Source organism: Sebastes fasciatus, chromosome 8 (genome assembly GCF_043250625.1).
Source record: "Sebastes fasciatus isolate fSebFas1 chromosome 8, fSebFas1.pri, whole genome shotgun sequence".
In the NCBI taxonomy this organism is placed as follows: domain Eukaryota; kingdom Metazoa; phylum Chordata; class Actinopteri; order Perciformes; family Sebastidae; genus Sebastes; species Sebastes fasciatus.
The window spans coordinates 8,645,205-8,668,825 of record NC_133802.1 but is presented as its reverse complement, the minus strand read 5'-3'; the positions used below and the strand labels follow the sequence as shown (position 1 = coordinate 8,668,825).

The 23,621-nt window shown below is 41.7% G+C and overlaps 2 protein-coding genes across 4 annotated transcripts in view; one reads left to right on the top strand and one right to left on the bottom strand.

Annotated features, from left to right (window-relative positions):
- Positions 1 to 5,767, top strand: part of prkcz (protein kinase C, zeta) — a 135,541-nt gene extending 129,774 nt beyond the window's left edge. For all 3 annotated transcript variants that reach the window (XM_074643133.1, XM_074643135.1, XM_074643134.1), the window contains one exon: positions 1,491 to 5,767. In XM_074643133.1, the coding sequence (XP_074499234.1) occupies positions 1,491 to 1,578 (88 nt within the window). In that variant the 3' untranslated portion in view covers positions 1,579 to 5,767. The remainder of the gene's footprint in view (positions 1 to 1,490) is intronic.
- A 992-nt stretch (positions 5,768 to 6,759) lies between these two features.
- On the bottom strand, positions 6,760 to 15,933 carry LOC141772301 (uncharacterized). Its single transcript, XM_074643136.1, has 4 exons — positions 15,712 to 15,933; positions 13,485 to 13,632; positions 10,177 to 10,736; positions 6,760 to 7,285 (listed from the first exon to the last, which is right to left on the bottom strand). The coding sequence occupies exons 1-4, from the start codon at positions 15,837 to 15,839 to the stop codon at positions 7,213 to 7,215; spliced, it is 909 nt and encodes a 302-aa protein (XP_074499237.1). The 5' UTR covers positions 15,840 to 15,933; the 3' UTR covers positions 6,760 to 7,212.
- Positions 15,934 to 23,621: the final 7,688 nt, after the last annotated feature.

Below are 23,621 nucleotides of genomic sequence, written 5' to 3'. Positions count from 1 at the left end.
GAGCCCACTAGTTATGGGGTTCCGCTCCATTTACCTGTGATTATGCCTTTGTTAATGGAGGCGGCATACTCAGGAAACAAAGAAGGACTTCGAGTTCTTCCACTCTTTAGTCTCTAACGGTGTTCTTTCTGTCTCACTTGACATCATGAAGGCTATACTCAGGGATGCTTTTAAATAGGGTTTTAAGGATTTATTCTTTCTGAGAAAAACTAACTAAGAAACATTAACCAGGGGTGCAAACTCATCATGGGTTTTGATGAGTTTGAATGAAGTGCGTTTTTACAATGACAAGTCAAACATCTCATCTCACCTGAAGGGCAACTGGCTGAAAAAAAAGCTTAATGTCAAGCCCTGGTCATAGTGAGGAGGGGTGATTATTGGCATCACCCAAAGGTGCCCACATGAGGCAGCAGTTATGGGGATGCACCGATTCAATTAACCAGCGATATCAATGCTGACCTTATTTAGGCCCTGTCACACCAGACAGAGGTGAAGAATAATTAATGCATGTGTCTTTGTGAAATACGTGGTTCTAGAAGTTTGGTAACAAAGGCGCTGTTCAGACCTGGTATTAACATGCGTCCTCAGTGATCGGATCACAAGTGGACAGTTCTAAGTACGTCTGTTCAGACCTGGTATTAGAATGCGTCTCCACATGCGTCTTGAGTGACCACTTGTGATCTGATCTCACTTCCCCGCTCTATATGCAAATAAACACACAGTATACACACGGCTAATACAGCAGACGTTGTGACGTAATATCACATGAATATCAGTAGTAATATTCTGTTACATTTTATTAACATCGAAATATAAGGTTATTGGACCTCCGCGCCACTAGCACTGCTGCCTTTGCCAGACAACAGCGGAGTACAGAGCTTCAGAGAGCTGGGGAGGAGAGAGAGCGAGCAGGTGGTTGGGTGGTCGGGCGGTCGTGTGTCAGCTCTGCGCAAAACAGCGGAACAAAAACACTGACACATCTCCGACAGTATGATAATAATGCACTTCCTGTTCCCATGTCTGATAGACTGTAGATATGTAGCCTATAGATAAGATATCTTTTAATAAAATACAGTTGAACGACAGAATGCAGTAGAGCACAGAAGACGTTCCCATGCTGCGAGGCAGACGAGCGCTCGCCTGTTTGTTCACCTGAGGAGCGCAGTGATCCCGCGGATCCCAGCGGGACGTCAGTTGAGTAGGCGATCTTTAATGTGGCCCAGGACATATTCGTGTACACACTGCTTAAAGAATGTGTCCATATGTGGCCAAGACCACCTCTGAATGTGGTCTGAAAGAGGATCTCAGTGCGTCCTCAATGCGTCTAGAGTCTGTACTTAGAGCTGTCCACTTGTGATCCGATCACTGAGGACAGTTAATACCAGGTCTGAACAGGGCATGTGTGCACTGTTGCTGTGGATGATATTGCGCTCTGGGTTTGTGATAAAGCAACACCTCTAATTCTTCTTTCTGTCTCTCTCTCTCCTCAGGGACGTCATCAAGAGAATAGACCAGTCAGAGTTTGAGGGATTTGAATACATCAACCCCCTGCTGCTATCCACAGAAGAGTCTGTATGAAGGGGAGACCAGCTTCCTCCTTCGCCCACCTACTGTCTGTCCAAGCTGCCGTCTCAGCCAAAAACCACTCGCAAGCCAACTCTGAAAAAGCGAGGAGGAGGAGGAGGAGGAGGAGGAAGAGTAAAGGACAACAGGGGAGGACGAACTCACCCTCTGGACCTTGTCAACAAGGCAATGCAAACTGGAGAACGGGAAAGTTTCCTTCCTGGACCATTCCGATTGCTTTGTTGGAATACCAAACTCTTCTCTTCTTTGGTATCTTCGAGGAAAACAAAAGACACTGGACTTCAAGAACATTCCCTGACGTTATGTTGTCTTCCCCCTTTTTCTTTTCTTTTTCTCCCCTCGGCTTCATTCCTTCCTTTCTCCTCTCTGAATGTCCATCCTCACGTCAAAGCACCGGCCGGCTTTGTGATTTCAACAGAGAGCAGTTTCATTCTGTGCCTGCCACCATGAACACATTTCAGCCCGTCTCACATCCCTGGATAAATATGACAGTTCTGCTGAGGAACTTGAAAATTTTACGAGCACTTTTCTTTTTTTTTTTGGGTTAAATTTTTATTTTCTATCTTTGACGAGAATGTACAATGACAAAGGAAAAAAAATAAGTTATTATTGTGTATTATAATGTAGGTAGTGAATCCAGAATTGACGATGCCTTTTTATTGATGCAAGTGGCACATTTTTTCATCGTAACCACAAACATTTCTTTATGTTGTCTTTTAGGATTTTCACAAACAACGGGGTGGTGGGAGGCGGGTGGGGGGGGGGGGGGGGGGGTACTGGGTGACAACTTTTCATTTAAGAAGTGCCTCAAAGATCATATTAATTAACCATGGCTCTGATTGCACTTATCTCTTATTGAAACATGACTTCGCCCATCCTGGCTTCAGTCGGTAACTACCAGCTGACAGCGTGGCTATAGGGTTGGTCCAGACCATTCAGATCTTTAGTGGAAGCATAATTTCTGGAGCACAGTAGCCTGCCTCAGTCCTGACACACGACTGAATCTTTTTTTTTTTTTTTTTTAATGAATCAATTCAAATAATCAGTGTAGAAAAGACGACGTGTCTATAGATTCACAAGAGTAGCATCCGAGGCAACATCAGATATGAGTACAACCGGTGCCAGTATAAGAGACAATGCTCAAGCTCGATGTTTCGATGTTTTCCCAAAAGCCAAATGATCATGTAGAAGATGTCACAGATGGGTGTCGTCGCAGCAGGCAGCATCCATACAGTCCTTTTTATTTGCAATGACACCCCAGTTATAAAATGTGTGTATACAGGGCACGGTATATACTCGCTGCCAATCGCAGTCTGGCAGCTTTTAGAAACACGTTATATCAGGACGTCAGCTGAAAAACAAAAGCGCTGCATCGGCTTCAGCCTCCACAGTGTGTGCAGGCTTGCTGGCCGAGCTCAGATTCTCCTACACCAGCTGCCACTGCGTGACCATCTGCAGCCGGTCGAAAATATCATGTGACCGGTTGGTTTGTGCGGTCTTGTGGAAATGTGTCTTCATTTCCATTTCGGGCTCATTGTGTGTTTCCGTCTCCGCGCTAAGGCTGGCTTTACACGGTGCAACTACGGCTCAGTGAAACTTCAATTGGTACCTTTGTTCCTTTGGTTATATAAGTCCAATCAAATGACCAATATATAAATGTAATTAATTTAATAGTTTTATTTCTAAAGGGAATAAAAGAAGGACTTTAGAGATCCATTAGAAATGCTCCAGGCCGGCAAAAGGACAGACAACACTTAGTTAGCAGTGGTGTTAAATATAATAGCATCAAGAACCCGAAAGATATCAAAGATAAAATGTGTTATTTTGTCTTAAAAAGCACAGGACATGTAAATTACAGAGCCGATATGCCGTTTCATTTCAGGAATCCTTCCAAAGTTTCCAAAGTAGTACAAAGCTTCTCTTCTTATTTTAACGCTGGTACTTCAAACATTTGTTTGTTGGTAATTTCTTCACTTCAAATTGAAGTAGTCCTCAAACAATAGATTTGAGTTGACCAACAGACAATAGTTGTAAAAATTGTGACGGGCATTTGTCCAAATTTTTTAGACGTTTTAAAGACTTAATACTTGATTTAATAACTCAATAACAACCCTAGTTCTGTCACCTCTCAGACATGTTTCACACTGTATGTGATGCAAATGTAAATGTGGCCCATGCGACTAAATTCAACTTAAAATGTGTTAAATGGAGAGTTTTCACAATAGTTACGGGTTATCACACTGGAGATTAAAAACAATTCCAACTAAGAGTTAAGCTGTTGACCCACGTCTGCCTCTCTCCGGACTGAGCCTGGATTTAAAAACACCACATGTACTGAACTAGCCAGGCAAATGGCTAGTGGCTAATGGTCCACTCCCTGCCATAGTATTATTTTTCAACCTGGACACTATTTTTCCCATGTTTTTGTGTCTAAGTGACTAATGTTGGACAACACTTTCTGAAATTGGTGAACAGAACAGATTGGATCAAGCAAAAGGTAAAGAAAAATTCCATAATGTTGTCAGTCAGACACTTATAATAATAACAATCTGAGCCTGTCAGCGGCAAAATCAAGCACTTAGTATAGTGGACGTACATTGTCGGTTGCCCAGAAGAATTACATTGCAGCCCGTTTAGCGTCTGCCGTCTGCAGCGCTCTCTCCCTCAATACTGGACCAATTTTGGAAATTGTTGTCTCCATTAGTCACTTAGACACAAAAACATGAGAAAATGGGTTCTGTATTTGGCAGGAAAATACAGATGTTACCCTTTAATTTCATACATGTGTATGGTGAACAGTCCAAAATGTATGACTGTACACGCCAAGAGACATGTGAACACATCTGTGTATACAGACAGCCAACATAGTGTAAACAGAACCACCATGTGCATCTGTGTCCGTCTTTGGACTCTGTCTGCCTCCTCAGTATCAGGTATAGGACCGGTTAACAAAGCTCAACATTTCTTGAGTATACCGACGGAAATGTATCCATGAAAACTGTCAAATATCAAAAGTGGACATGAGATGCTTGATCAGATTAGATTGTATTTTATTTAGATATAATTCTTTTACAGTGTTGTTGTTATTTAACACTGAACCATTGAGCACTTTTTGTTAAATGAAAAGTTAAAGTTCAAACATTGTTTCTATACTCCCCAAACTATCGACAACAAGTTCTGTTTTGGTATTGGTACTGAATCTTGGTTATGGTGTTGTTATCGTGCTCTGGGTGAGTTTGTAACCTGCAGCTGACAGCGCAACAGTTGCCCAGTGTAAAGCCAACCCAACACACGGTGGTCAGCTCATTCCTGTTAGAATCCATCAAGTCCTAATGTTCATTTCCCCCAGCTGCTGGTGCACAGTTTGCACAAGCCATGAGTTGATCTGTATACAGTGAAGTTTTAGGCCGTTTCAACTTCATATATTGCCACCTTCGTACACAGCAAGCAGCATAGATGTAGCCACATTTAGGAGCCATGTGCTGTTAAAAAAGGCTGGGATCAAAATCTGTGAATATCAACATGCACGGATTAGAGTCCCCGACAGAAAAAGAACTCGTCGTTTAACGTCTGTGCGCTTCAGAGGAGAAGGAGAGCTCTCTATTGGCTGAGACTTAGCTGATGAAATCTGACCCGTGCTAATTTGATAAGCACATAATAGGATTAATTAGCTGATCCTGAGTCAAATGGTCTCAATTAGCCGCAGGGCTTTTTACAGGCAGGGAAGAAACAGATAGAGAGAGAGGAGAGATAATGAAACAGTTCCACAGTCACCGATTAGTCCACCACAATGAACACACACACACACACACTTCAAGAAGCTAGAAATCACTTCAACATTCGAGGAAGCTTCAACCCCCCTCCTCAAACCCCCCAAACTCCATCTCGTTTGCTGCATTTTTATTAATGCCATGTTTTGTTGATATATTTGCACATTAGTGGCGTTGTTTTTTTGTTTTGTTTTCTGGAGGGACCAATAGATGAACTGGGAGTCCTTGAAGCCACTTTACAGAACATTCGAAGGCCACTCGAACATCTAAAAAGAAAGAGAATCTTTATCTGAAAATAACTCGGTCAATGATTTTTTGTTCTAAAATAATGCTGGTTGGATATGCTTAATTTTGCTTCACCGCATCTTTGTAAATATGTGTAATTATTAAAAATGATACTGGTTTTCCGTGAACTGAGTCCCTCCTTTTTGCAGACGACGGCAGAATAATCTTTGCGCTACAGTTGTATGTTTGTATGTTTGTGTGTGTGTGTGTGTGTGTGTTTGTGTGTGTCGCCTGGGAGTTGGCCTCACACAGCAGCACATCCTCTGATCACCTCTTACTGTGTTCATACTGGGAGACTAGGAAAATGCAATTAACCAATATTCATCATCTGACACCGTTTTCTGTGTTTATTTGATACTTTAAAGAAATAAACTGTTTACTAGAAATTAATATTAAAACTTTCAGATGATGCAATTTTTGAAAAACTGCATAATGAATTGCTGTAAATTTACTGTGGATTTACAACAGCATCTTACAGTATTTCATAATCATTGTAAGATACCGCTAAATATTCATCATTCGCATGCAAATTAACAGTTAATGCCGTCGGTTAACCACAGCAGTAGATAACTGTATCAGCATAATACGGTCTTTTCTGTCAAGTGGTGGAAATCCACGCTATCATCCCTTTACAAGACTAATGTTTCTGTTATGATGCTAGCACATTTTTATTACCTCTGCCAAGGCCAAGGGCCTTGACAGGTCGCTACCACGGCGTTGTCCGGTCTGGGAGTTGTCCGTGTTTTCGTCTTAGATCTTTAACCCTTTCACAGTGTTTTCTGTTCATCAAAGTTAATTGTAATATTTAGGGCACCAAAAATATGTCTTAGTCAGCGCTCTGTTGTACTTGGACAAAATGCCAAATATGTTCCTCTCTGTGTAAGTCTGATTTAAAAGATGTGCGGTCTATGGCTATAACTCATCTATGAAATAATCTCTTAACGATAGCCCACACTAAAAAAAAAAGTTTAAATCTTAACACAACCCCACGATTTGGCCAAAGCAGCACACCACACACTAGCAGATTCCATTCATGAACAACAAGAGTTGACTCTGAAAAACGGAAATTTCTTGAAAAATGTATTTTGTAAATATTCTAAATATAATGTACACTTATTGATTTATTTTTTTAGGTGGCTAAAATACGTTTTGCTGCCACCCCCGTCCACAGCAGTACATTTCTTTGGTTCCGTGCAGTAACTCCCGTCTGCTTCTCCAAACTGGGGGCGTGCCGTCCATCATCTACTACTAAGTACCTCATACAACCCTACTTCCAAACACCCGTACTGTCTCTTTAATAAGATCCTGAACATGACTAGCCCTTTCAGAAGGCAATGTTATCCATTTTGGGGAGCTCTGGTAGAGAGACTAGCAGTTCATTCTCAGCTAACAGGACAGGACAACACAAGATTTTCCAGGACATTTGACTTTTTCTCTTATTTCCATGTGTTTTCAATGACTGGAATATTGGTTAACGTTTCTCCAGGTTTTCCAGGACCCATGGGAATATGATCCTGGAATGTGTGTGTGTGTGTGTGTGTCTTCTTTAGTCAGCAGCCAGCGTCCCGTCGGTTCACCAGGTCATGTCCACGTTCACCTCCGACAGACACTGGGCCAGGTGGCCGTCACAGTCCATCTGAGTGAACCTGGAGAGACAGGAACAAGAGATCTACTGTTACTGGTCACTGGTACTGACAGTGAACACACTCTTAACACGGTGGTACAAACAAACTCAATATTTTGGCCTCAGGTTTCAGGGTGCAAAAATCCAAACCGATCACATCCAGCGTGTAAGTTAACCACTAGTCTACCGATTGTGGGCAGACAACGACACAAGTCTGCGGCCATGCTGGCAGCTCTGTGAGGCTGCAACACCGGGTCGGGATCCCATGCGCGCTCCCATGCGTTCTCGCTGTCTCGCTCCACCTCTAGACGTGGATGCGCTCTCACTACACACTGCAGAAGACTTCGTAGCTCTGAGAATATCTAGTGGACGTTTGTGCAGAAATAACTGCTGCAGCTCCTCCAGACCAACAGAGGTTTTCCATGTCTTGTGAAGTGACGGGGCTCCGCAGTGAGACCTTGGTCTGGTCAGCTAACATTACTGCCAAGCAGGTGAAATATAGAGTGATATTGTGGTTTTAGCTGACGTGTGTCGCCTCACTGTGTTGAGCGATGCTTGTTCATGTCTATGTAGAGCGAGCACAAGCGCGAGCCCGACGCTGACTTTCGTTGACTTAACGGCCACAGGTGTCGCTGCTAACAAGCAATTCTGATTCTTACAAACACATACAGTATGAGAGGAATATGAGTGGAGGATGAAAAGAGAGAGAGAGACAGAGTAAAAGCAGGCAGCGGAGGTCAGCCCTCCTCTGTGTCCGTTCACACATAACAGAGGTAATCATTGTTTCTGCAGCGGGAGCACAGCCTGGTCCTGCAGCCCAGCCAACGTACACAGAGCCTGGCTCAAGAGTCACCGGGTCAGACCGGGATCGGACCAGAACCAGGACAGCAGCACAAAGAGAGAACTGTTCACACACACTGACGTCCACGTCACTATACAGAACTGACTTTCTGACCTTCTTGGTAAGCTTTAGACTGTTTCCACGAAGGATACCAATCACGTTTTTTGGGCCCTATATCCGATCCAAGTCCTTTAGGGACATCAGGTATTCCAAGTCCAATCAGATACTTTCATTTACAAGTGTTGATTAAATATGTAACAGACACATTGAAACGTGATCAGCAGTCAGCTAGAAAGAGGACGTATCAGTCTGTTGGAGTTGTTGAAACTACAGAAACACTCTTTACAGCAGTGTTACAGAGTAGAGCATCTTCTTCTTCTATAAAGGATGAACAGATACCAGCTGCAGAGAGACTTTAACCAGACAACAGACAAGTTCAATTTTGGCACATTATCAAGTTACTCACAATTAACTGTATTATAAGAATATGTGTGTGGTCAACCTCCGGGGTCTGAGAAGTGAAGCCAATGCTGAAGTGCCTTAAACCTGCATTCTTTCTAATATCCAGCAGGGGGCGACTCCTCTGGTTGCAAAAAGAAGTCTGATTGTATAGAAGTCTATGAGAAAATGACCCTACTTCTCACTTGATTTATTACCTCAGTTAAAGGGACTATTTGTAACTTTCAGAAATTCTTCTTAACAGCGACACCTGTGGCCGTGAAATCAACGAAAGTCAGCGTCAGAGGCTTGCCGGAGAGAGCAGAGGAGACACCGGCACCCGGTCGGTAACGAGAGGGTAACATAACTCTCTGAAGAGCTCCGTCGCTTCACAAGACACGGGAAACCTCTGTTGGTCTGGAGGAACTGCAGAATTTATTTCAGCACAAACGTCCCCTGTGCATTCACTAGATATTCTCAGAGCTAAACTCTTCTGCAGTGTGGAGTGAGTGCGCGTTCACGTCTAGAGGTGGAGCGAGACAGCGAGGACGCGCGCGCATTCTGAGTGAAGGAGAGCAGGCAGCGGAGACGAGGCTCCAGCCACACGCGAGCGCGCATATGCGAACGCGCATGTGTGACGACCCGCTACATTTATGCGCGTACAAAGTTACAAATAGTCCCTTTAACATTTTCCTAATTTTCAAAAAAAAAAAGATGGCCTCGGCCAAAATGCCAAACGTGAGGCTTCAAAGCGGCAGTCCACAATCCAACGGGTAACGGTAGTCCACAATCCAACGGGTGACGTCACGGTGACTACGTCCACTTCTTTTACACAGTCTATGCTGCTGATAAGATCTGCAACGCATTTCATTTGAAGTGATATAGCCTATGTAAGCCAGGGCTTGACAGTAAGTAAGGGTTGCCAGGTTGCCATTGGCAACCAATTCAACCACATTTTAACACATAACAAAAAAAAGGGACAGCAAAACGTGCACCCCAGTCTCTTCAGCTGTATGTGAGAGGGGGATTCAGCCGTTTACGCAGAATCGAGACGGATTTGAGGACATCTCTGGAAGTAGAGATGATGGACAAGCTGATGGTTGGTGTCACTCGAGGGACCGACAATCCAAGACATCAATGCATGAAGGGCCGTTGGATCTGCGGTGGGAATCAGCACAAACGTTTGAAGAACTGTTTCTTTTGAACTTGTCTTTTCTTTCTCTCTTGAACTCACCTCAAACGCAAGATTGAATCAACCGATCCCGTTTCTTGAAACACAGTTCGGCAAAGTGTGTTGTTGAAATTTGAAAGGTGCTCATGTTGGCTTCCTGTGAACACCTGCGACCTGTGATAACCCTTGACACCCTGATCTGCATAGACCTGCAGAGATGTTTTACATGTATCTTTGTATAAAATATCATACATATCTTATGGTTATACTTAATTCACCACGGCCTGTGCATTAGGAGAAACAAAATCGAAATTGCTGGGAAAAAAAGACGGTTGAACGATGAGCTGGGACTGAAACCCGACGCAAGGTCACTCCTCTAAAATGGGAAATTAAGACCGAAAAAGCAGAGATGGGAGAGAAAGAATCCTACGTTAACGTTAGTACGGTGTGTTGCATCTCTTACCCAACAGGGAACACCAGCAGGCACATGGGGCAGATCTGCAGACGTGCACCTCCTGCTGCTGCTGCTGCTGCTCCTCCATCTCCTCTGACACTCCTCTGCACCTCCTCTTCGTCTTTATCCTCCACCACCTCCGCTTCATTTTCACCCTCCCTCTGCAGAGAAACCCGGCTTTCAGACACTTTCCCCTGGTTTGTGAGAAACTGTCTGTTGAGTAGTCCGGTCCCTCTTTTCCTCCCCTCGTCCCCGCCAGCACTTGAGGGTCCGGCTGATGATGTCGGCCCCTCCCAGCTGTGGGGGGACGACCGTGGTCTTTTTGTGAGGGCTTGAAGGGATGTCGTATTGCCATCATGACTTTGCCTGCTGTGAGAGGACAGCTGTCTGTCAGACGGGTCTGGTGCAGGTTCGGTCTGTACCGAGAGCTCCCGCCGAGAGGAGCCGAGCCCGAGAGGATCTGGACACGATGAAGTCCTCGGAGAAGGTGGACAGGGTTCAGGGAAGGGAGTAACCTCTTCACCGAGGTCAAACCACCGCTGTTCATCTAACGTTAGTGCAGTGGGTCTCTAAAGTGACATGGGAATAAAAATAAAAAAACAGATGCAAGACTTCAATGCCAGTAAAATTTGAATTGATACAACATAGGACAGATAATTAAATGTGCAATGTATCTAAAAAAAACTAAAAATGATAATCATTTAAAGATCATTGTGTTTAGTCAACAAGATCTGATACCAAACCTGAGGTTTTTTATAAAGATTAGCACTTTAAATACTAGCTTACATCAGATCCATCACAGTGATGATTTGACAGATTTTTTCTGTCAAATCTGCTTCGTGATGCGTGGTCAAGCGGTAATGAAATTTGAAAACTGCTCGCTGGTGGTGCTTACATGGATGCTGCCACATCCAAAAATTGTCATGAGTGGGCCGGTGGTAAGCACTACTGTACATTCATGAGCTTTGTAGTCACAAAATCAAATAAGACTAGAAGAAAAACGAATAATTAAACAATAACAAGACATTCATGTTGTGAAAAAACGACAAACTCTTTACAGTTTGTAGTTAATAGGGGTGTAAGAAAATATTGATACACATGAGTATCGCAATATTATGTTTTGGGATACTGTATCGATGCTATAAAAACCCTTTCGATTTTTCATAACCATCCTATGAAACAAGAAAACCTAAGGAGTCCATTGGCACCAACCATGTCATATGTCCATGTTGCGAAGGAGGCTAAATAATGCTACAAATTTACGCTAAATTTTGGCGAGTAAAAAACTTGGCATGGTCATTTTCAAAGGGGTCCCTTGACCTCTGACCTCAAGATATGTGAATGAAAATGGGTTCTATGGGTACCCACGAGTCTCCCCTTTACAGACATGCCCACTTTATGATAATCACATGCAGTTTGGTGTAGGGATGTTCATATTTAACCGTTTAACCGTTAACCGACATTTAGCATTTTAACCGATTAAGGCTATCAGTTAAAACGGTTAAAATGAATGTTAATAATGAACTCAAAAGCTGAGCGGCTCAGAGGAGCGGCTCGTCCTCGGAGTTGCAGGATACAGGAAGTCGGCTCCGGTCTCTGGCTCACTTGAGCGGAGCGGAGGAGTTGTAGTTTCGTAGCATTTATTCAGCGACAAATAAACTGTACACACACTGCTACATCTACGTTCACAGCTATAACGCCACCAACAACCTCACACTCACCGCCAACACACACACACGGTCTGATGGAAACTTGCTAAAGTTACGCAGACTACGTGTGCGGGGGCGGCAAGCACGAAGCCTCCAGCAATGCTAGAGCTGCTAACGTAGCACAAATACACATACTGTTTGTTGGCCACTCGCTAAAGTTACGCCGGGCAGACAAAGTATCGTTACGCCGGGCAGACACACAGCTGACAACCTGCTTAACTAAACTAAATGTGTGGTGGAGACTTTTACTGGGAAAGAGGCTCGCGACATTACACGCAACACCGTAGCTGCTAAGTTAACGCTCCCGGACGGGTGAACTGGGGACTCCCGTCAACGAATATCTGTTGTGCTCCTGCAGCTGGTACATTCAAAAAACAGTTTGCTCTCCTGATTGCAGCATCTGCACCTGTATTATCTGCTGCAAACTAACAACACCATATATTACATTTACAAAACCAGTCTGATTTTTTGTTCTTTTTTTAGGGTGATGACGTCATAAAATATGACGACGGACTAGGGATGTCACGATACCAGAAATCTAGTAGTCGATACCAATACCAGTGAATTTCCACGATTCTCCATACCAAATTCAATACCACAGTAAAAACAAAACAATTAATCCCATGTAATTCAACACGTACTCTTTCATTATAAAACATTTGAACATTACAAAAAATAGAGGCATGTAACCTTTAAGTAATAAATAAAAAGAATTAACCCATTTTGTTCATTTTGGCGTATCAGCGGCACGTTATCAATTGATAGTCAGAAGACAGACGCTACATACTGACCGTGAACGCATCTGGTCTGTCAGCTCAGAGTAGTAGGAGCAGGAGGCGGAGGATTTGTTGTCGAAGTGAAAAGCAAAAGCACCTATTTGGCAATATTTCACGTTTAATCCCAACGCTATAAGGGAACCATAATGTTAATGAGGTAATATCGCCGCGAGGTGGATGGAGCCGTCACAGCCGGTGTGCACGTAGCAGCGGCGCCAGGTAGACCCCCGCAGCGGAGCCCCGCAGCAAAAGCGCTACTGGAGAGGCCAGACACACCGTCACCCGACAGTACAGATCAGAGTCCGCGCTCTGCACATGTTGACTGTAATCTTTGTTGTAAAACGTCCGGTGTAATCGGTAACACCGGTGTTGTCACAAGTTAATTAACCGGTGTGAAAATTTTCCTCACTGTCACATCACTACCAACGACCATTAAAGGCATCGTAAGGTACCGTCGGTACTGTAGAAAAAGAGTAACGTCACGTTTTTAGAATTTTGGCATCGACTTGGTACCGAAGTATCGGTTCTCGTGACATCCCTACGACAGACATTTGAAGCTTCATTCGAAAATCTCAATAGAAGCTTTGAATGTCTTTCTCCCTGTGAGACATTAACTGATAATGACAGGAAGTGTAATCCTAATCTACACCTCTCAGACTGAAGCATGATGACACACATCACTACAGTCTACGCAAGCACACAGCAAGAACAGTTTTTGAACATTTGGAACACACGTGTGTTGATGCGTGTCTCTATAATGGGAGTCTTGTCGTGAGTTTCATCATATGCGCAACAGGAAACGTGTAATGAGGTACACTCAGTAGTAATATACCGCTGTAGATGGATGTGGGAGATCAGGAACCAGGTCCCAGTGCTGATTCTCCAGGTACGGCAGAGCAGACTTCAATGTCAACGCCCACAGGCTCTCCACGGCAGGCAGCTGCTCGCTGTTCCACCACACTGCTGCAGGAACCGCTGACCTGTAAACCAGATATTACACACTGTTTCACAGAACTGCCGCTGTTCAGTTTGTCTTTTTTCTTCTCAAATGAAACCCCTGCCTACTCTTTTACAAACCCCTCATCCAGAAATCTGCTGAAGTTTTACAGATTTTCTTTCTATCAAGAGTTTCCAAATGTATAATATAACTATATGTAATCTTCCAATACCCAGTAGGGGGGAGCAGGATATGATGATGGGGTTGTTTTTCCTTTTTCAAAATTATTTTGTATGCATTTTTAATCTGTCAATGAAATTATTTATGAAACTGCTCTTTGATCTGGTGCACCGTGTCTGCTTGTGTAAATACAAAGTAAGAGAGAGAAAAATGTAGATCTGCACTGCATATATTAAAATAGTAAAGGAAAAAAAAAAATGCATTTTTAGAAACAAGGTGATTTCTTAATATCAACTGCATGATGGCTACTTTATCTGCATATTCTCCTCTAGTGCAGATCCTGTAGTTCATTTACTGACTGATTTGACTTTATTTGACATCCATCAGCACACTCCCGTTTGTTTCCATTTGGGAGGAAATTCTCCTAAAGGCTGTTTAGGATTTTTTTTTTCCCAGCTTGCATTTAGCCTTACACTAACTCGTGTCTTTAACAAGGTAAAATAACTTGGACATTTCATTACTGAAGACATGACAGATGTTGATGATATTTATAGGCAATGCCGCAAGATGTATGCACAAGCAAAACATTCTCTCACTGAAGTTTAGCATGTGTTCGGATAGAGTGAAGATGTCTCTGTTCAGAGCATATTGTACACCACTGTATACAGCCCATTTGTGGTCAAACTATATAAAAAAAGCGAGCTTACAGAGACTTCAAGTCGCATATAATGATGCAATGAGAATATTATTAAAAAAGGCAGAGATGTTGCAGAGCAAGTGAAATGTTTGTGTCTGCAGGCATACAGTATGTACAAATTTATATGCCGGCTAAATGACTCTGAGAATGAAATAATCTTGCAGTTGTCTAACATAAGATTTAGCACCACACGGTACCGATCACAGCTGTGGAGGCATTGGGATAGTTCAGGGGTCAGCAACCTTTACTATCAAAAGAGGCATTTTGGGCAAAAAAAATAAATAAAAAATCTGTCTGGAGCCGCAAAACATTTGAGCATTGTGATGAAGGTAACACAGTTTATAGTCTAAGTATATAGAATATAAGTCTAATGCAGTGAGGGCCAAAGTGCAAATGTACGACAGAGTATTAGGGCCACATAGAGGGAAAAAAAATCGGAGATTTCCAGAATAAAGTCACAACTTTACGAGAAAAAAAGAAAATGGCACATAAAATGACTACTTTACAATATTATGACATTATTCTCATAATATTACAAATTTCTTTTCTCGAAAACTTCTGACTTTATTCTCGTAACATTATGACTTTATTCTCTAAATCTCATATTTATTTATTTTTTCTCAATGTGGCCCTAATACTCCGTTGTACCGTCGTACCATAGACCTACAACAATGATAAATAAAAATGAAAATGTAAACAAAAAACAGTTATTCATTTATTAAAAAGTTATTAATTAATTTATCTGAGTCTGCAATAAAGTTTGAATTGAATTGTGACTTTATAAGGTGCACCTGTGCAATAACAGCTCTGCAATAAATCCTACCTTTTTAAAAACTTATTATGATCCATTTTTGTTGGCAATGTGTTCATTAAATTCAATAACTTATTGTTTTCTCCATCTGGTTGTCTCCTTTTTGTTTCCTTGTATTTGATTCTGGGATTCATGGAGCAGTGGCAGGATAAATGGTCAAATGTGTCAACACCATTGGTCTTCTGAAAATCTGAAAAGTATCTATTTTCATCTTCTATTGCCATATGTATGGTCTCAGCTGTCATTGTCAGAAGACAAAGTAGAGCTTTCTATCTAAACTGGTTTGTGTTGTTGGATCACGAACAAGCCGAACTTTCCAGTGGCACCCACTTGTTGGTAAAAGCTCTTCCGTTTTGTTCTGTCGGTCTCGTCCTTCAGCTGATAAGCAAGAAAACATTAAACTGATCAGATTGTTAATGGAGGTTCGTTCTCACCTCCCGGTCTCTGCTGTGATCTCACTGGAGGACGATGCTGTGTGACTCCTCTTCACTGTGACCGGCTGGACGTCTCTGACAGTCGATTTATTTCGTTTAAGTTTAGACTTGGAACATTTTTCAGCCATTTTATTAAGTTACTTTCCACAACATCTTCTAAATTTCGCGCTGCTAGTGAGGAAGGGAAACTTCTTCTGCTTCTTCTTCTTCTTTGGAGTTTTATGGCGGCTGGTAAACAACTTAATTGCGCCACCAGCTGGTCTGGAGTCTGGATCAGGATTCTGACTACTCACTAGTTTTACTACTAAAGAAAATGATATTAATAATAATAATAAAATAATAATAATAAAAAATATTATATAATTATACATACATATATACACAAATTACGACGGAGTATTAGGGCCACATTGAGGGGGAAAAAATCTGAGATTTCAAGAATAAAGTCATAATAGTGTAACGACTGGGTGACGTGGGGTCAACTGTTAAAGGGACTATTTGTAACTTTGTAAGCATATAAATGTAGCGGGTCAGCACACATGCGTGTTCGCGTGTAGCCGCTGTATCCTCCTCCTCTGCCTGCTCGCCTTCACTCAGACAGCTCAGCTCGCTCCACCTCTAGACGTGAACGCGCGCTCAGTCCACACTGCAGAAGAGTTAGTTTAGCTCTGAGAATATCTAGTGAATGTACAGGGGACGTTTGTGCAGAAATAACTGCTGCAGCTCCTCCAGACCAACAGAGGTTTTCCGTGTCTTGTGAAGTGACAGAGCTCTACAGAGATTTACGTTGTCTTCTCGTTACCGACCGGGTACCGGTGTCTCCTCTGCTCTCTCCGACTGTGGGCGGAGAGAGCAAGGAGACACGTTGCAGAGCCCCACTGCCTCAGCCTGCACGGCAGGAAAAGCCAACACTAGGATCAGATCTAAATCATGTTCATGGAGAGACCTTCGTCTGGTCAGCTAACATTACTGCCAAGCAGCTGAAATATAGAGTGATATTGTGGTTTTAGCTGACGTGTGTCGCCTCACTGTTTTGAGTGATGCTCGTTCAGGTATATTGAGAGCGAGCAAGCGCGAGCCCGACGCTGACTTTCGTTGATTTCACGGCCACAGGTGTCGCTGTTAACAAGCATTTCTGAAAGTTACAAATAGTCCCTTTAAGTTACAAGTTCTGTTACTGTAGTTAGTCAGGTTTACATGATGTCAGCGAATGTAGCATTGACAGTGATTTGTGGAGATAGCCACCTGCGATTGGCAGAGGCTTTAGGAGGGAGGGTTGTTGTTGTTCCTGTTAGTTTGTGGGTGTGTGTGAGAGACGAGAAGCTGGGATGAGAAGTGAGTTGTTAATGCAGATAGCACGCTGTAAAAGAGTAGTTGTGTTGTTTTGGCGTTGGTTACGGCCCACAGTAACCTGTGTTCAAGCTGAGGAATAAAGTACCAGCGAAACCAGTTCCTGCCTCGTAGCTTCATTGACCAGGGTAGCTACAATATTACGAGAATAAAGTCATAAATTTAGGAGAAAAAAGGTAGTTAAATTATGAGAATAAAGTCGTAAATTTACGAGAATAAAGTCGTAATTTTACGACTAAAAAGTCGTCTACGTTGTCTTCTCGCCCGTTTTGTTGGTTGCTGGTAATATGTTTTTCTAATATACTTTTTTTCTCAGAAAGTTATAACTTTATTCTCGTAATTTTACGATTTTTTTCTTGTAAAGTTATGACTTTATTCTCGTAATATTACGACTTTATTCTCAAAATCTCAGATTTGTTTTTTTTCCTCAATGTGGCCCTAATACTCTGTCATAACAAATAGAGTCATATTCTCTCTCTCAAATTCATTCTCCTGAGATATTGGATCAAAAACATATAAAACATAGCCCAACTTAATTTCTCCAAGATTCACTACCAGTTCCTTTCTCTCAGCATCATATCTCGGACAGTAGAGCATAACGTGTTCCAATGTTTCTTCCTGATTACAAAATTCACACCTAGTATACATAAATTGGTATATTATATAATAATAATAATAACAATAATAGAATAATAGTATTACCTAAATTCAAGATTCCTACCCCTCTTCCAAATTTCCCCATCATCCGCACAAAGAGAAAATCCCATCCCATTCTTCAAACTCTGATAAACATAATTTCATAAAGGACTCACTATACTACCTTCCATTTTCAACAACAAAACTCTGAATAACATTTCCCTTTCTTGAATCACTCTTCCATATAAAAAAATCTTTGATACACTTATACATCCGGCCTCTAATGAATTAATTAATAATCCCTCCTTGGTCCTTCCACTTCATATCATATAGGCCTTCTCTATATAAATAAACTACGCTTTCCCTATTAATCTGTGCTTTCCTTACTTCATGTTCTAAACATATAGCAGGATCCATGGTATTTCTACCTCATCTGAATCCACTCTGATACTTTGATACATAGCCTTTGTTTTATATAATATGTCAGTCTTTCATTTATCATCCTCTCCATTATTTTGCAAGTATTGGATTGTAAGACAATAGGTCTGTAATTCCCTGGGTTTGTACAGTCTCTCCCTGGCTTACGAAGCGGAACAACAGCTTCTTTCCAGATTTGTGGTAATTTCCCCGTCTCCCAAACGTTATTATATAGCTCCAGTAAAATGTCTTTAGATGATTCACTAAGATGACTTGATGATGACTGATGACTGATTATGATGAAATATATCTGCTCTTTTCCTGGTGATGACAACTTTTTTTTTTTTTTGGAGAGCACGATTCAATTCTGCCTTTGTGAATGGATACATTTATACGCTCATTAGCTTCTTCATCTTGCTGTAATAGTTCCCTATTCTCATTCTCAGCTATTGTTGCTTCCATTCCTCTTCAAGTCTCCGCCAACATCTCTGTTTTCTCCTCATCTGTCACAGCTGCAGTTTCCTTGTCAATTAAGACTGGATATCCAGGCTCTCTTTTAACCCCATGCATTCTTTTTATTATTCCCCATATTTTAACAATTTCTGTTTCTCTTCTTACTGAATTAAAAAATTTCCTCCAAAAAAAACTTTGATTGTTTTCCTCACATTAGCTTGCAACCTTTTGTATTCAATACGATTCTGGAAAGTCTGAGTTCTTTTTTTAACATTTAAAATGCTTTATTTACCTCCCGTCCTTTGAATAGTTTGCTTTGCAGCCTCTAGAATAGCTTCACAAACATTTCATTCCTCAATATCTTGATTAACATCAACATTTTGCATTTCGGTATCGATCATCTGCTTAAATGTTTCCCAGTCAGCACTGCTGAAAACCCATCTATCCAATCCTTCAGTATCATACTGACCTAGACTCAAGCCCACCTCAGTTATTATAGGATAGTGTTCTCTTCCTACTGTTGTTTCTCTTATTGCCTCCCAATTGCAGATCCCTGCTATTGTTTCTGATTCTAAGATATATGGCTGACGCTGTACACTTCTAACACCATTTCAACAATTCTTATACCATTTCCATCATGGAGGCATACTAGGTTTTTAATTTCCATTAACTCTTCAATCGCCTCTCCATTCCCATTATTATAGCTGTCCCATAATGTACGGTGAGCATTAAAATCTCCACCACAAATAACTTTTCAACCAGTTCCTCCAGTGATTCCAACGCAGGCTTCTTGCAGGGATTGTAAAAGTGAACTATTTTGATAATACCATCTGTTGTCCAAACTTCAGTTACTATCATTTCCAACTCTTTAACTTTCTTTATTGCTTTTCTTGATTTACAAATAGTAAACATCCTCCTCCACTCCATCTCATAATATCATAGCCTTTAATTACAAAATCTAATGCTGGTTTAAGCCACGTTTCTTGAATGCATATCATTTCTGGTTTATATCTGAGACCTTTAATAAATCCTTTAAATTCCTGACCATTCGCTATTAACAACCTGCCATTCCATTGAAGAATAATCATAAGGTCCTTTCCTCAAGGGCCTCCGGTTTCCCATCTATCTATCTCAAGCCTTCTTTTGATTTGTTTATAGCTCTTTCATATCCAAATATTACCTACGGCCAGTTCTGTAGTCATTTTAGCTTGCTCTCTTTGACCTCCTCCTGCTCTTGAACTTTGATTGATTCTGTTTATTTCTTCCATCCCCTTTTGTCCTTGTACTCTCTTCACTGCTTCAGCATAATTTATGTTGTTAAGGGGAACATCTTCTTCTCTCTTTTTAACTGGCGGATCGCAAACAGCTTGAAGGTACATACCGCCACATTATTGTACAGGAGTGTGAAACATTACATCGTTTCAGCCTCTGACTATAAGTAGCTATAAGCAATAAAATAATAAAAAAGGCTACCCAAAAATATTATTTAATTATTTAGTAGGCCATATTAAACTCTTTCTGACATCTAAATCGTTGAATCCTTGAATATTTTTTTTTTTTTTACACCATAATAATCCAGTGGACACAATAAAATGTATTTTGATTACCCAGGAAAGATGTTATGTCAGCTGTGTGTGTAATGATGCATAATTACAGACTGTGGGTGCAATGCACCTGCTGCTGCATGACTACAGGTAATCAACTGAAAATAAATACAACTTTACACACAAGTAGTGAGTGTCAAGGTTCATACTTGACCTTGAAAACAGTAGTCTTCACTTGCGAACATCAGATAGTGATGGCAACTGAGCTATCTCCATGAAAACGAAGCAAAACATAAATACACAAAAGAAGACTGTGGGAGGTGGATAAAAGCTCCAATAAAAGCTAGACCTTGAATTAAGATTTTTTTGGTCATTGTACAAGCAGCTGTGAATGATGATGTAAAAAAAATACTCTTACATTCAGTTAAACTATTCTTTATTTAGCTCCTTTTCCATGACAACTTGTCACAATTGGATGATGACTGTTGGCTAATTTAAAGTGTTTTTTTGGCCCGCAAATCAAGTCCTTCTAAAAACATTGTTGTGCAGATTTCTTGAAAAATGTTTCTGAAAAATAACAATAGTGGTATAAGGAACGTGATAAATCAGAAAACAGTGTTAAGGGAAGGATATTGTAGTTTTGTTCCACTATTTCTCCCACAAAACGATTGGTTAGCATGTCAAATAAACTTTGGGAACTTTGCAGAACATGTCAAGTCATCAATTAAAATCACTGTAAAGAAAGAAAGTAAATGAACTAAAGCAATGTCTGCACAGCTGGCTCTGGAAGTGACATCATGAGGAAGTTCATTAAAAGTTGCTGTTTCGTCAAAGACGTTGCTCTGGATACGAACATCTGGACTACCTTGCTTAGCCTGCTGCCACCACGACTCACTCCCAAAATGTGTGGATGGATGGAGTTCATCAAAGTGTATGATTCTGTCAAAATGTGATTTGGTTATGACTTTGATGAAAGAGCCTTTGATGACCCACTGTTTGACTGTATCGCCTAATCATCAAATCTCACTGTTAATACACAAAATATTATGTCACTCTTGCACGAGGATTTCTACTCAGCGCACACTGAAGAAGGTTACATCATACAAAAATGCTAACTGTAATGATAATACTTTGTTCCTTCTGCAAGGACGCACATAAAGTGGAAAGTTGAAGTCATAATAATGGTGGGATTTTCTGAGCCTTTTAAGCTTTTGGCCAGAAGAGAGGGACCAACGGAGAGTGGCTACAATTATGCAATGGAAAAAGACAAGGGAAAGCTGGACTGAACGGAAGGAAAGGAAAAGAAAGGAGAGAGGAGGGCATTATTTAAAAGAATGGAAAACAGCACTATGGGAAAACCTGCCACTTTGAAATAAGGTGAGAGCATTTTTTTGGAAACAGTGCCACATAAGATGAGTATCCCAGAAGGGCCGCCGCTGCTGAATTGCTGACATTGGCCAATCAGTTTTTTTCTACCTCAACCACAGAGGGGAGGAAACACAAAAGCAGAGCAGTGGGCCAGGCCTGTGGTACATAGTGCTACTCTGGGAAAAAGCAACGCGGCGCCTGGAAAGAAGCGTTATGTCATCCGTCTCACGTGATGCTGTGTTGTGCTCTGCTGCCATGGCGACGGCGAAGATGATGAGGAGAATAAAAGTGAGGTAGCGGCAGCCTTAACCGTTTAAGTTTAAGAAACACACAAAGTGTTTGGGAGGTTATACCACCAGTCAACTTCTCCATAGAGCAATGAGAACATAAACACAAAACCATGCAGGTGTTTCCTGGTAGATTGTAGACGCAAGAAAAGAAGCAACATATTGAAAACAATGCTATTCTTTGACTCTTACTATTATTATTTTCATCCCCTGTGGGACATGAGGCCACAATAAGCTTGGTAACGTGTTGAGCCTCCTCCCAAGTTAAGTTCATCTGTTTGTCTCCGCACAGTTCTGCTCCAGGTCATTTTTTGGTCTAGGAGTCCATCTCAGGGCCACCTTTGGGATGTGATCTGCCTCCATTCGAAGAGCATGGCCTTGCAGTTGCAGTGGCCTCTGCCTTATTTCATTGATGACATTCTTGCTTTTGGTTTTTCTGTATAAAACTCCATGGCTGTGATCTTGTTGGGCCAGAGGATGTCACATCGCCTTTCAGTCATCTATTCTGGACAACCTGTTTTCACTCCCAACTCGTCAAATACCGACGCTTGGTCAGTGGCCCTCAACGTCTGATACCGAGGCGCCCCTTTAGCATCTGTATGAGACGCACCAGGCTTTCAACTCTATAACTCCAATGCAAACCCGTACAAAAAATGGGCAGAGTAAAACACGGACTTTCATCCAGGAGACCGTTGTTTATGTTACGTGTGAAACCAAGTCAAATGTTGAAAAAACAAGAAAGACCATTTATGGCGGGTAGGTGGTGTGAGGTGTATGGGTCCAACAAACACACGACTTTTAATTAGTGAAGTTTGTCACGTTTTGTTGTGACGTTTGTGACATGTTTTCCGCACTTATGTTGTTTCCGTACATATTTTGCTTAGTTTTCATACTTATTTTTTTTTTTAAAAATGCAAAAAATGATGTTTTTCCAAAACCTAACTAAGTGGTTTTGTTGCCTAAACCTAACTGCGGGTGTTACCGTACTTTTGTTGTTACAAATGACACACAAAAGGCTAAAATGCGTCCTCATGACACACAGAATGTCCTTGTAATGTCGTGCTCTTTATACACCTTCCCCTGAGACTGAGTTGGATGAGAAGATCGACTCCAATCTCATGTCTGTGAGTTGAGTACAAAGTCAAGATGTGGTTAGATTAGTGCAGCATAGAGGCATCCCAGAATTTGTTGTTACTTTCCACAACAGACAATTTGACAATCGTGCCCATTGTATGCAGAGATTAGCTGGGTGTGTGTAGGTGTGAAAAGTAGGCAGCATGCTTTGATTTCTTCTCCCAACTGTGACTGTGAAGCCTGGATGTCAGAGCTTCGTTGAACACAGCAACGGGGAGGAGTGTTCACAGTTCATACTTGGAAATGCATTGCCATGGAATATTAAAGTAACTGTGCTGAAAAGATTATGCAATGCGGTGTTCACTGTGATGAGAGAAAAAAAAAGGGAGGAAGACTTGGAGTCATGGCCATCAAATCCAGCAAGACCTTCATGTTCACCGTGAGCAGCAGATAATGTGCAAGGAGAAGGAAAGGCAACAAATAAAAAGCATCCAGGTAAATGATGAGCACAAGTGAACTCATGGGGGGAAAAAAAAGGAGGGCAAGAGGACAAGCACTGCATGCTGGCAACATTATGAATCATTGAAAACGAGGCTTGGCATACACTCCGTACTGTCTAGCAGCTTTGGCCTTGATAGGATGAGAAGCCTGATGGAAGCGCAAGCTTTGTATCCATTACCACTTAATGTACACACACAGACAGTGACACAGTATGCCAGTGTGGTACTGCAGGCCCACATCCAGCCTGTAGCTGCCAGAGCTCAGTGCTGGCTGGAAGAAT